A 15,359-nucleotide genomic window follows, 5' to 3' on the forward strand; every position below is an offset into this window, starting at 1 on the left:
ATTCAAATTTGAAACGATTTTAAATAGAAATCTTTTGGGTTAGTTCGATATCTAATATTCTTGAAGTGAAACCTACTTTTTTTGTGAGTACCAGTTTTATCATGCATCAAAGTCTTCCATTTTTTTCATAAAGAAAAAAATTTTTTGGTGTTTCTTTTATATTTTTCTTTAAATAATGAGCTAAAAGATTAAAATGAAATTAATCTTGCAAATTGAAATACTTCAAAAGTAAATGAACTTGATTGAATCATAAAGTATATTGCAAAGTAAATAAAAGAGAACGAAAAACAAACTTCAAATGTAAAATGACTGAACTTAAACTTGCTGAAAACAATAAACTGCAATGAAAAGAACAGAATTCAGGAAAAACAAAGAAAAGAGAATGGAAGAAAATCTCAGAAACCTAACTCAGACATGAATCTTAGGAAGTAACTGGGATGTGAGACTTTGTGTAAGTGTGTTTTTGAAAAGAATTTCCAACCTCTTTTACTCCATGCTTGCTTCTCTATTTATAGGCTTCTTCCATCAATCAAATATTACCACTTGTCAATCCGTTTCTCAACTCAAAAATAATCGTTTCTGCCAAAATGCCTCGTAATAACTACTCTCTTTTGGCCACGTTCTCCTTATTGTCAAATCTATTATTATTTGACTAACTTCATTTTGAAATCAACTCCTTACACTTTCTTCAACTGAAACAATCGAATCCCTTCATCAAAACTTAATGAAGCAAAATTCAATTTCTCGACTTTACGAATATCGATCGAGTAACACTAGGCCATATACTTCTTTTTTTTTTTCATCGGATGAATTGGACAGCCTCAAATTTTAAGTAATATATCACATACACCACATATTTACACACACCTTTAAAGATTTTATCTGCTATTTGACTATAGTCTAGATTCGAATCCTGATACAACATATTAAGAGACAGCATATACTCATATAATGGTACTTAGGTGTTCCTTAACAAAACTTTATCCGAACAAGGCCTAGAAAATTTTTTTGGACTGGAACAGTATTGAAGAGCTTCTTAGCAACCACTTTGCTGTAATTAGTTATTTTTTTTTCCATGACAAAAAAAATATTTCTTTTTCTATTTTATTAGTTAATTTTTTTTCATTTCATAATAATTGTACCAAAAAACACTACCTTGATTGTATTGTAAAACTATGTGAATGAATAGAATTAAAAACAATTTTCAATTTATACCGTTAATACTGTACTTATTTTCTTTATTAGAACTACATCATTATTAGAGATAAAATATTCTAAAATTAAAAAAAATATAAATAGAATAATTATCATGAAAGAGTATATCTTTTGGCTTTTTTATATAAATAAGTAAATAAAATATATTAATTCTCATAATATGCATGCATAAAAAGCTTTAGGAAAATACGCAGAACCACTCCAAGAGAAATAGCCGCAAAATAGTTTTATTAGTCATCTTAGGAGGAGCGTCCGCGAATTGGAACTAACAGGTGCAGAACCATGTCTTGGTCGGCGCCAGCAAAATTGGGGGGGGGGGGGGAGGCCAAAACGTAACAACATGAAACACGTAACGCCGTAGATAACATATCTCGTAGCTAACGGAAAATTATATGACATCGTCACATTCGGTGCGAGAAAAGTAGTCTGTAGTATATCCATGACATAAGCAACGTATGACAGCCAGCCATACCCTCGACATTGTAATCTATTGCTAAGCACATAGTTCGATATAACAAACAAAGAGTGGCACTACCCCAACTATAAGTACTGATGGCATCATAATCAGCTAATAGCGGCAGATATCGAACGTGGACTGTGTTGTTGGACTTGTCCGGTAAGAGCACGCCTCCCAACAAGTATAGAATGTAACAATGTGCATATTGAATGAGGGCATTGTCTTGTAAATCAAGCGGCATCTGTTGAAGACGAGTCCTGAGCTACTTTAACTTTATGTTGAAATTCGTTGTCTCTACATGGCTGGCTGAAACATCATCAAGAAGTTCTTGACACCATTATCATATATCTCTCTGGTGGAACTTGCTCCATGATCTCAAAGTACCACTAACAGGCTCGCCATCAATAGGTAACCCTAACTGCATTGCAACATCCTCTAGAGTTATAGTAAACTCACCCCAAGGGAGGTTAAATGTGTGCATTTCGAGACGCCATCGTTCAACAAAGGCGCTTATCAGTGGATTGTCATATTCAAAGCACTTTATTAAAGAAGCATGATAAAATCCTGATCGTCTTAGATAAGACTCAAGCCTCTGTCGCCTAATTTCCATGTTTAGATCTGCCGTCTTAAGTGTGCCATGAGGAGTGAGAACACGTGTAGGCTGCAACAAGAAAAAAAAAGACGAAAAATATAATTAAAAATACTCTAACCAAAATTACATACCAACAAAATTAGTTCTAACAAAGAATACTAATAACATCAATCAAAGACCGTAATGACTAAAACTAACCTTATGAAGCAAATGTGCGGCAATATGAATTTCGTCCAACCGATTAAGATTCTCTTCCACGTTAAACCCATATCCACTCATCTTAATTTTTTTTCCAACCACAATACAAAATATTAAAGCCACAACACAAATATTTTTTTACCACCACCCTTTTTACTAAACTTCCTTTCCCTTTCTACTGAATGTTTCACTTGGTCTCCTCTCCCTTCACCCTTTTATATGCGTCCCAAATCTCTTTCCCTCTGCCCCTTGCCACCCAACTCAATCAATGCATGCTCGTACGGGACTGCTGTTTATTGAAATTTTGCAGCTTTGACTCCCCATTTTGTGGCTTTCAAAGACTAGTCGCCAACGTATTGGAGCCACTTCGCTGATGCTGCCCCTGAGATGGTCCAATTCGCGTGCGCTATCTGTGATTTGCTCCATTTCGTGGTCGCCAGCAACGACTTCTGTGCACAGCTTTTCAGCCTGTCATAGTAGAGGCAATTCGCGGGTGCCACACCGAAATTGGAGAGTAAACTCATTTCGCAGATGCCTCCCCTAAAGTGGCCCTGCGCATTTTCGGCAACCTTTCTATGCATGCGTATTATGAGAATTAATATATTTTATTTATTTATTTATATAAAAAAGCCATATCTTTTTTTTTTTTTTGGACAATGAGTATATCTTTTGTAGTTTTCTATTTATTCTTCTTCTTCATTTATTTATTTCTTTTCATCAGAAATAGGGGTGGCAATGGATAGGATAGGGTAGGGTTTGAAGGCAACTCTAACCCTACTCGCGCGTTGAGATTTTTATATAAATTCAACTCTTTTCTACCTGTGAGTTGAAAATATCCCAACCTTAACCATATCCGTTCTTAACCCACGGGTACCTAACCCTACCCGCCGGTTACAAAAAAAATACAATATTATTATATAACTTACTGATAATTTAAAATAGAACTATCTTTTATGTAAATAAAAAATATTAAATTATCAATTAATAATATCATTTTAGTGGCTAAGAATCTTTTGCATTTAGTGAGAGGTATTTGGTTCAACATTCACTTGAAACATATTTTTATATAAGTAGGGACGGATATACAGGGACGAGTGGAGGCCCCCCCAAACTTTTTTTAAAAAAAATTAATAGTAATAAGTTATTAAGTATGATTTAATTTTTTAAAAAATTTATTTAATATTTAGTCTATTATAAATAAAAGTCCAGTCCAACCTAAATATTAATGATTTTTAATATCTAAAAAGTAAGTAACAATATTAAAAAAATCTGAACAAGATATTATTACTAATATTTTTTAATTAAATAAAATTTTTCAAATCCCATAAAGTGGATTCTTTTTCTTCTTGTGACCGTCTTTCTTAATTCATTTTGTATTAATTCTTTGTGTTTCAACTGCTACAACTAAAAGATCTTTTTCAGCTATGAGTATTGTGAAGAATGACTCAAAAATAAAATGAAAGATGAATTTCTTGTTAATCGTCTTTTAATTATATTGAAAAAAATGCTGAAAAATTTGACACAAATTCTATTATCGATAAATTTTATAATACGAAAAATCGACCATTTCGTTAGTAAAAAATACACATATATTTTTTGTACTTTAAAATATATTATTTATTGGTATATTTTTGTAATATATATTATATTATATAATTTTTTGTATAATATTTTAATATTATATATGTTATTAGTCCCTTATAATAATATAATATTTTTAGATCCATCCCTGTATATAAGTATATAATATATACATATATAGGGTGTGAATTGGTCGAATATAATTGAGGCTTAATTCGCACTCTATTCGATCTACGCGGCCTGCATGAGAATTCTATTCGCGCTCTATCTTCCCACTGCGGATTGGATTAATAACCCTACTCGATTGGTTGAAGTTGAGTTTGATACTTGCCAGTAAAGTTCATGTTGCTAATGCTACCCCTAATCAAAAACTTGATCCTGATCCTTATTTCTTTTTTATGCTTCGGGTCTAAGATTCTCATGCTTGTAATGGGTTTGCAAAAATATAAGCACAACGATGGGTTTATGCCCATAAGAACATAGAAAAAAAAAAACCAGCCTGGTCTGTATCAAATTTCTTTTAAAGTTATTTATGATTAATGATTCTAAGTATTAATTTATTCTCTAATATTCAAATAAATAAAAATTTAAGCATATATATTATTTTTGAAAAATAAAAAAGATAACAAATTTACAATTTTTATTTAAAAATTAAAAAATTATTAGAAAAATGAATTAAAATTTCTAATTATTTTCGTTATTTATGTACTATATGGTATTGATCACAGACGTACTTATTTATTTTTCTCGTTTTGGAAAATTTTATTATTTTGTATAATTTTTTTAACAGAATATCAACGATAAAGTAGTCTTGTACATTCGAAATAAATCAATAAAAGAAATGGTACCAATCGTAAATGTGTAGGCGAATGAGGGTGAATCATATATCTTGTTAGAGTCTAAGTCGATTTGTTGGTTAATTTCTCACATAGGCATTTATATCGGAAAATTTTACTTTTTTTTTAGAAATATTAAAATGGCATTTTTTTATTTGTAATATATATAATTTAAAAAAAAACTTTCTTTTTAACTCATTTTTAAATTTTTTATTAACTCTAATTAGTTAACAATAACTTTGCCGTTTTTGTAATAAAAAATAAATGGTATTTTACAAAGATATCTTTTTGTAAAAATTTTATTTTGTTAAGGGTTATTACGATAAAATTATAATTTAATAAATAAAAAATTATTGAAAGATATTTTAATAAAAAAATATTTTATTCACTAAAAGTTTTTTGAAAATTATTTTAGTAAAAATACAATTTAATCACACAAAAAATTGTTAAAGGAGATTTTGGTAAAAATAATTTAAAAAAGAATTTTTTTTACTATAAAAAAGCGTTGAGTACCGTCAGATTTAGCGCTGCGCACCATCAGATTTAGCGCTGAGTATCGTCAATTTTTAAAAGAATTTTAATCCACAATCTATTTTGAATTTGTTAAGTTGTATGTGTTTTTATGTGTTTGCTAATCTTAAGTTTTTTATTGATAGGTTTGCACCAAATAACAATGTATGTATACAGAAGATTTCCAATGTGATTAAGTTCATATACGACAACCCATGGCCGAGCTACACGAAGATCCCTGCTGAGACCATAGAGCAATGATTTCAAAAGTGGGCAGTAAAAACCCAATGTTAAATTAACTGTATGTTAACTGTATTTTATTTCGACTTACTAATGTTGTTGGATTACTTTTGTGTAGGAGAAATTTATATGAAATAGGGAATATGATCTCTTGATCAAGAAGATTTATGACCACTGGATAAATAGGCAACTTCAGCAGATGATACAAGACGTTCATGAGGGGTGCAACTACCTCACGACTTGGCTCCGTCCAGATATTAAGAAGGAACTGAACGTCCATTTTAGTACTGATGAGGGGTTCAAACGTCATCATCTGACGAATAGAACTAACAGGGCATCGCCGAGGTCATCAAAGTATACCGGTGGGTTGGCAACTTTCATGAAGACGAAGAGCAGGTTGGTATGTAGTTTGCTAATCTTTGTTAATTATGACTTGAATTAATTATTATTTGATTGATTTTATTAGTTGGTTTCAATATGTGTAGTCTAAGTTGTTGGAGGGTGAGGCGACATTGGCAGAGACCTTCAAGTATATCGATACGTTGAAGGCCAACAAAGAGATATTTGCTGATGAGAGGTCTGTGGTTCATTATGTGAGTTTTAATTAATTCTAGGTTTAAAATGTATTCGGTTTAAAGTCAATTAACTATCATCCTAATCACAACATATGTTACATAGGAGGACTACACGCAGAGATTGGAGACCGCGACCCAACAATCTCAACCTAGTGGGGACGACCTCGACTCCGATACCTCAACTCATAGATCTTGATAAGGTTTGGCACGGGACTGCCTCTGAGCCCTACAAGAATCGCGTCTACAGGTTGGGATCGTTCTTCGCCAGCGGCCTCCGCACTTCTACATTGGCGACTTCATCTGCCTCTGTCTCTGCCGCCAGCCCTACCGATCCCGAGAAAGTTGTTGATTTGAGGGAGAAAGTGTAGAAGCTCGCACAGGAGCTTCACCAACAAGATTACCAGTCTGAGGAGAGATACAACGAGCTTCTTACACGCGTGGGAGACAGCGTTGGCATTAGGGGTGTAAGTTACTGAACCGGACCAAAAATTACCGTAAAACCGAACTGAAATTTACGACAACCAAATTGAAAACCGAAAAAATCATTTTTTTTCTTTAAACCGATCGGTTCGGTTTGATTTTCGGTTGAATCGATAAAGTCGAACCGAACCGAACACTAGCCTATAGTAATGGTTCTTTTACCATTTTGCCATTTAACCTAGTAATAATTAACAAAATCCCTAACCCTATTGCCGTCACGCAGTACGCCTCCCTCCCTCAAGTCATTTGTTCTGAGTGTGTTGCCCAATGCCCATCCTCCTCCTTGATCACTCAGAGAGTGAGAGCCTGAGCTCACTGAGCCTGCACCTTCTAAGTCTTTGTTCCTCAGCCTCCATTGTAACTAGATCATCTTCTCTCCACGGTTCATGTCACTCAATCATTGTCGCACTCAAACGCGCCTCGAGCAGTTGGAGCCGTCATCGTTGCTCTCAAGCACGCCATCGCAAGTCGCAACTGCAGCAGTCTTTGTTGCAGGAGTAGCAGAGACAGAGAGCCAGAGAGCGCCATCGTCCAGTCCTCTCCGTTGCCGAGAATCCCTCTCCATCGTCGAGCAACCGCATCATTCAGAGTCGTCGCAGTAGTCGCGACGTCGTAGCAACCGTCACCGAGCACCCCTCTCCTTCCCGGGCAACAGCATCACGAGCCATCTCCTGCCACTCAACAATGTCTTCTTCGGAGGTTAGTATATTCACAATTTTTTGAATAAAATTTGTTGTTACTGCTGGTCTGTTCTTCATTAGGTTGATGAGGTTGTTTAGAGTCATCATTATATTGTGTGTTATGAGTTTTTTGAATTATATTGTTGATTTTTTACATAGAAGAGTTAATGGTCTTAATTTTTGTTTTCAATAAAATTTGTTGTTATTGGCCCTAATTTGTTGTTGCTAGTCCTAGTTGTTTATTTGAGAATAATTTGTTGCTGGTCCTAATTTTTGGTTTTGATTGCTTGTATATTGAAAGTTTTTTAGTATGATTTATTGTTTTTTTTTAGAACAAATTTGGATTAGAGCACTGATAAGGTATTAGTTGTATCTGAATTTTTGTTCATTTATTGTGTTTGTATCTAAACAGATTTTGGTTTGATAATTGTTAACTTGTTATGTACTGTATCATTATTAATTTGTTGTTTGATCTTGATGTATCTTTGTTGTTCATTTATGTTTGTATATATGGCAGCTAGCAAGCTATGAACAGCCCAATAACCCAGACTTAAAGTTGAAGCTAAAAATGTTAGACTTGACAAATGTGTTTGTTTTATGTTTAGTTGTTGGAATGAGTTAAAATTGTATTAAATTTGAATGTAATGTAATGTAATATTATTTCAGTTTATTGATCGTGATTAATTTTCTATTAGTTAAGATTTAAAAACCGAAAAACCGACCGAACCAAACCGCTTTTGGTTCAGTTCGGTTGCTGCACAGGCAGCAAACTGATTGGTTGGTGCTCTATAAAAATCGAACCGATAACACCCCTAATTGGCATCAGGGCGGAGCTAACAGAGAAGCTGGAGCAGCTAGAGCGTTTGTGAGACCAGATAGCAGTGTATAATGAGCAGATGTGCGCTGGAGGTAGTGCCGCTGCTGGTACCAGCGGGGCGCTGCTGGTGAGGCACCGACATCAGCACCTAATTCGCCGCCCCAATAGGGGGCGACGACGACGATTATTGGGATCCGTAGGGTTTAGGGATTTAATTTATTTTGTCTGTTTCATTGTATTTTACTTCTTTGACTTTTTATTATATTTAGACCCTTGATATTTAATAAAATCGTTAGTTAATTTCTAGTATTTAAAATTTGTGCACTAATTTTGTAAAAAAAAATTAATTTGACTACTAATTGTGCGCTAACTGTACAAAAAAAATTGCATACCATTGGATTTACCGATGGAATAATCCAATGATAAATGGGAGCCATAAAACATAATATGGGCGCTAAAATTACTGTTGAAAAATTTCGACAGTAGCTAACTGCTTATTTTCGTCGTATTAATTGTAAAGTTCACCGATAATTAGCGTTAGACAAAATAATCTATTGGTAAAAATTTTTATGTGCCATTTATACCGTCAAATATATTCTAACAATAAACAAATTACCAGTGAATTTATTTGATAAATCCATCGATAAATTCGACAGTATTCAATATTTTTCTTGTAGTATTTTGTTAAAGAGTATTTTTATAAAACACAATTTATTTTTCTTTAAAAATGTAAGGTTAACATTAACTAATTAGAGTTAAAAAAAATTAAATAAATTAAAAAAGATTTTTTTTTAAAATTATAAGAAAAAGAAGTATATATTTTATAAATAAAAAAGAAAAATTAATTATTTTAACCTCTCCCAAAAGAAAGGCGTTAGAATTTTCTCATACTATATTATACGTGTAAGCTTTCATTTTCATAACTTCATTCGAAAGCAAAACCTTTAACATACAAAGTGTGATCTTTCAATGATAACGTTTTGTATAAGGGCACGTCATAATCCTAAGACTAATATAAATTTTTGGTGTTAAATGTATTTTAAATGTTTAAGCATCAAGCATTTCGTCATGTAGAGAACCAGGTTGAGAGGCATGTGAGGATTTTTTAAAAATAAAAGTATGTATTAAAGTTATTTTTAATTTTTATCGAGTCTCCTTATATTAAATTACTGTCATTTTTTACATAAATAGCCCGAAATCCAAATAAAAAAAAGAGGATTATGTTCGAAACTTTATCATCAACGTAAAACTCGTCAAATCCTTTCCTTATATATTATTAGTGAGACCATTAAAATATATGTCACATAATATTTTTTATTATAATTAAAACATTTTTTTTCAAAAATAAAAAAGTTTCCTCACTTCTTCGATCTCTCTCCGTTCTTTTTCCATTTTTTTTTCTCTATTATGTTGGGTATATGAAGATGGTAAGATGACAAAATCTTATATTTATAAAGTGATTTCAAGGCACGATTAGATCGGTTTCTTTAGAGAGATATTTGTCCCCACACTTAGTTGCTATAGGGTTAATGACAATACTCTCCCAAGATACAATGAAACCTAAAAATTTCTTAATTAGCAATAGTAAGAAATTCTCAACTCTCTTGAACAAAGAAAATCTCTTAATGGTTGAGTAATTTGTACACTTAGTACGTCATTTCTGAAATAGTGAACAAGGACTTATTTATACATATTGCACATAGCAATTATGATTGGTTACGTATACAAATGGTTGTGTCTTTTCTATTGCCAATAGATACAATGTTTTGAATATACACAACTCTTAAAGAGTTGTGTCCCTTTAACCAATAGACACAATGTTTTGAACATACACAATCCTTAAAATGTTGTGTCCCTTCAACCAAATGGTACTAAACGGTTAGTAACTGTTTATTAATATTAATAATATTAATAATATCAATAATATTAATAATATTAATTAATCAAATTTGTAAATACCCTTCAATCCCCCACTATTTACAAAATTTAAATATCATACAAGTATATGCATAAAGAATGTGTCACTAAGATTAAACATTCTTTTAGTGTAAATTTTAAAGTTCTAACGAAGTAATAGGTGTCTAATCGATTAAACCTATACTCCATATGCTAGTACCAAAAATCACACACATTACTTATACCCTCCAAATTCAAGAGTTTACAATTTTAAGCACTTATATGGCCTTGTACTCATCCTAGTTTCATGAATATTTACGAGAATAAAACCTCTAAAATTCTCGATTAGAGCGGCACCACTCTTATATTCATATAGGTGGAATCTTTTGATAGATAATATTATCATTCCATTAAGAGTTTAAACTCACCCTCCTAATTTATTATAAATAGCACTAAATCCTATACCTTAGTGCTCCAATTGCTAAATAACTTGTTATTACTCATTAAACCTTGAAACTAGTGGTCTACTAGAATAAGGTTGGGTTCCCATCATTTAGCAATAATAGGTTTTAATCCCATTTTAGCAGTAGTTTCTTTGATTTTATCCCTTGACAAACCTTTAGTCAAAGGGTCTGCTAAATTTTCTTGAGATCTTATATAAGTAATGGTAATTACACCATCATCTATTAGTTGCCTCACAAACTCATGTCTCAAACTTATATGTCTAGACTTTCCATTATAAACCTTGTTATATGCTCGAGACATGGTTGATTCACTATCACAGAAGATTGAAATGGCTGTCGTTTGCTATGGCCACAGCTTTATATCATATAACAAATTTCTTAACCATTCCGCTTCTTTACCTGCGGCTGATAAAGCTACAAACTCAGCCTCCATAGTAGAATGTGTAATACATGTTTGTTTCTTTGAGTCCCAACTTATTGCTCCACCACCTATGGTGAAAATCCATCCTGAAGTGGATTTGTTATCACTAAGATTTGTAATCCAACTAGCGTCGGAATAACCTTCTAAAACTGCGGGATAATCACTATAATGTAATCCCAAGTTTATGGTTTTCTTGAGATAACCAAGAACTCTTGCTATAGCTTTCCAATGTTGATTGCTAGGCTTTCCTGTAAACCTTGATAATTTGCACACAGCAAATGCTATATCAGGTCTAGTACAATGCATTGCATACATTAAACTTCCTATAGCACTAGCATATTCTAATTGTACTATAGGTCTTCCCATGTTTCCTTCTAATTTAAGATTAGGATCATACGGCGTATTGGATTCTTTAATTGTGAGATGATCAAACTTTTCCAATACATTTTTAATATAATGAGATTGACTTAAAGTAAAGCCAACTTCATTCTTATGTACCTTTATGCCTAATATTGTATCAACTTCATTCAAATCCTTCATCTTGAATTTAGAAGTTAGATACTCCTTCGTTATACGAATTCCTTCTAAATTTGTTCCGATGATTAACATATCATCAACATATAAACAAATAATTACTCCATAATCTTTAGTAAATTTTGAGTAAATACATTTATCCGCACTATTATGTGAGAAGCCATTTGATAACACCACTGAATCAAACTTCTCATGCCATTGTTTAGGCGCTTGTTTTAGCCCATACAAAGACTTAATTAATTTGCAAACTTTTTTTTCATTTCCGGGTAGCACATAGCCTTCCGGTTGCTCCATATAAATTTTTTCATTAAGATCTCCATTTAAAAAAGCCGTTTTAACATCCATTTGATGTATATGAAGCTTATGTATGGATGCTAATGCTATAAGTAGGGCCGTCAAAATGGGCCAAGCCCATCGGGCTGGCCCGTTTACCCGTTTAAATGGGCGGGCTTTTGCCTCTAATTTAGGCCCATTTAAATTTCGGGCTAAACGGGTTGAGCCCGATTAACCCAAAAAAAATTGCGGGCTAAATGGGCTAGCCCGCGGGCTAAATGGGGGCCCGCATAAAATTTAGTTTTTTTTTTTAACCAAAATTTTCAGATTTTGGCCAAGCATTATTGAAAAAAAAAATTACCCGACCCGTACAAAAATAACAAAAAGACCAATAGTCCAATATTATGAAGATAAAAAAAACCCTTGAACCCAACCCAAAATATAACCCAACCCATATACAATATAAGACTAAGAGTACAAAATAAAAAAAAAACTCTCAACACTCACTAGAAATTGTAACGTACAAAGGATGAAAGGAAAAAGAAAAATCACCCAAGAGTAACCATAGCCCATGCCAATATACCCATCAGCCCATAATCCAATAATCCATATCACCATATGCCCTAATGCTAAATCAGTAAATCCCTAATTCTTCAATCTCCGTTTCTTGTACACAGCAAGTGAGCAAACGTTCAAAGGAAAAAGAGAAAGCACACTAAAGTAGCATAAATCCCTAATTCTTCTGCACAGCACCACAACTTCACAAATTTATTTTTTATGCATGTGTTCATCCTTCTTCGGCGACAGTAACTTCTTTGTCGGTGTCATCGATGAGCATCCCCACCATTAAAGCCTTGCGAGGCTCTCATCACCGTTAGCCCTTCAGTTTTCATTACCTCATCCATTCTTCAGTCAACTTCTACTCTTCGTTAGTTTTCATAGCCTTCAGTCATCACACTCATCAATTTTCAACCAACTATTGTAAGATTACTTTCTTCAGTTCTTGTCTTAATAATAAAATATGCATGTTATTTCTTTTCTCACAAATCTTAGGTTCTCAACATTTAGATGAATAGTACGACACTAACATTAATTATTTATTTATTTATGTATTCTGTTTTGTTCTGGGTTATTTTGGGTTATAATAAGGATTAATCTGATTCTGTGTTTTTATTTTTTGTTAGTGATTTAATTTGGAGTTATGGATGACTATGCAAGAGATATTGTTGATCCAAATGCTGAGGTAGAACAAATTTTTTTGGACTCAGACTCAGACTCTGATGATGACTTTGATGATCTTGTTGACGACAAAGTCTCGCCCGAAGTAACTCAAGCGACACCTCTTGTAAGTATTCCACCTGCTGCTATTGATGGGTCAAATGCTAAAAAGAGAAAACGGTTAACTACATCTAATGTCTGGGATAGCTTTATAAAAATAGTTGGGGAAGATGGAAAAACAAGGTGCAAATGTAAAGGATGTGAAAAAGAATACAAAGGTGGGGATAGTACTCATGGTACCTCTACATTGAGACGGCATATCCCTGTGTGTCGTGAACTTCCCAAATTTCATGATTTGGGAAAAATGATGCTTGATGAAGCTGGGAGGTTAAGGGCTAGACAAGTTGATCCTATGGTTTTTCGTGAAAAAATTGCAATAGCAATCATAGAACATGATTTGCCTTTCTCATTTGTTGAGTATAGAAGAATTAGGGATGTTTTTAAGTACTTGAATCCTGATGCTAAGATGTTTTCTCGAAACACTGCTGTAGCTGATATTTTTAAATTTTATATTGCTGAAAAAGAAAAATTAAAATGTCAGTTAGGGAAACTTCGAAGTAGGATATGTTTAACTACTGATCTTTGGACTTCATGCACAACAGAAGGTTATATGACTTTGACTGCCCATTATGTTGATTCACGATGGAAATTAAATTCTAAGATACTCTCATTTTCTCACTTGCCCCCTCTACATACGGGACATCAATTAGCAAATAAAGTACTTGAGTTGTTATCTGAATGGGGAATAGAGAAAAAAATATTTTCAATAACCTTAGACAATGCTTCATCTAATGATAGCATGCAAACTTTACTCAAGCGAAACCTCCTTTTAAGTGATGGGTTATTGTGTAATGGGGACTTTTTTCATGTGAGGTGTTGTGCTCATATCTTAAACTTGATAGTTCAAGATGGGTTGAAGGTTGCTAGTTCTACTTTTCATAATATCAGAGAGAGTATCAAGTATGTGAGAGCATCGGAGGTACGGGCTATCCAATTTAGAGATGTTCTTAAGTCACTTGAAATTTCTGACATTAGAGTGAACTTAGATGTGCCTACTAGATGGAATTCTACTTTCTTGATGTTGGAGAGCGCTTTGAGATGCGAGCGTGGTTTTGTTAGACTCTCTTTGAAGGATAACAATTTCAGAGATTGTCCGTCGGAAGAAGAGTGGAAAAGAGGAAGAGAAATCTGTAAATTTCTAAATCCATTTTATAAAATTACTACCTTGATGTCTGGTCAATCTTATCCTACTTCAAATTTATATTTTATGCAAATTTGGAGGATTGAATGTTTGCTGAAAGAATTCTCCATTAGTGAGGATGAGGTCATAAGAAAAATGGTGCAACCAATGAAAGCCAAATTTGATAAGTATTGGAGCGATTATTCCATAATTCTCTCTCTAGGGGCTATTCTTGATCCTCGAATGAAATTTCATGTTTTGGAATATTGTTTGAATAAAGTGGATCCATGTACTGCTAATGAGAAATTGACCACCATCAAGAAAAAGCTGTATTTGTTGTTTGAAGCATATTCAGAAACTTTGTCACATAATGCCTCTTCTAATGCATCTGGTGGTCAAATAAGAATTCCAACTTCTAGAGAAGATGATTCACTTTCATTTGATGTGCCTGATGTAAGTTTTATCTCTGTTGTGCATTATGTTAATATAATTTTCTTTTATATGTTTATGTCAATATGTTACTTTTTTAATTGTTTTATTATTTTTTTTTGAATATTGTAGGAGTTGAGAAATATAAATTTTCAAACTAATACTTCACAAAGAAAGTCTTCGTTAGATATCTATTTGGAAGAGTCAACTCTTGATATGAACTCTAAAATAGATGTCTTGCAATATTGGAGGTCTCAAGCCCATCGCTTTTCTGATTTAGCTTCCATATGGCTTGTGATGTGCTTAATATTCCAATAACTACGGTAGCTTCAGAGTCAGCCTTTTCTATTGGTGCACATGTCCTAAATAAATATAGAAATTCTATTTTGGATAAGAATGTGCAAGCTCTTATTTGTGCTCGTAATTGGATACATGGATTTGAAGATGATGGTAATTCACTTTTTAAATTTATTTTGTTAACTTCTATTGGCAATAAATAATGAATGACTTGCATATTGTATTTATTTAGTTTTCTACTAACTAACTTTAAATTGTAGATGCTGAATTTGAGTGTCAAAATGAAAGTGACAAAGAACATTATAAAGATAAAGTGGATTCAATTAATATGATGCCTGGTATTTTATTAGTATTGTCTAATTGTTTCAAACCATGCATTTTTTAATTCAATTCTATGAAAATTCTT

General features: G+C 32.9%; 1 protein-coding gene across 1 annotated transcript; it reads right to left on the reverse strand.

The window, feature by feature from the left end:
- Positions 1 to 10,884: 10,884 nt before the first annotated feature.
- LOC140176835 (secreted RxLR effector protein 161-like) lies at positions 10,885 to 11,328 on the reverse strand. The gene has a single exon (XM_072208389.1). The coding sequence runs from the start codon at positions 11,326 to 11,328 to the stop codon at positions 10,885 to 10,887; it is 444 nt and encodes a 147-aa protein (XP_072064490.1).
- Between the last annotated feature and the right edge of the window lie 4,031 nt (positions 11,329 to 15,359).

This window comes from Arachis hypogaea, chromosome 12, assembly GCF_003086295.3.
Source record: "Arachis hypogaea cultivar Tifrunner chromosome 12, arahy.Tifrunner.gnm2.J5K5, whole genome shotgun sequence".
Lineage (NCBI taxonomy): Eukaryota > Viridiplantae > Streptophyta > Magnoliopsida > Fabales > Fabaceae > Arachis > Arachis hypogaea.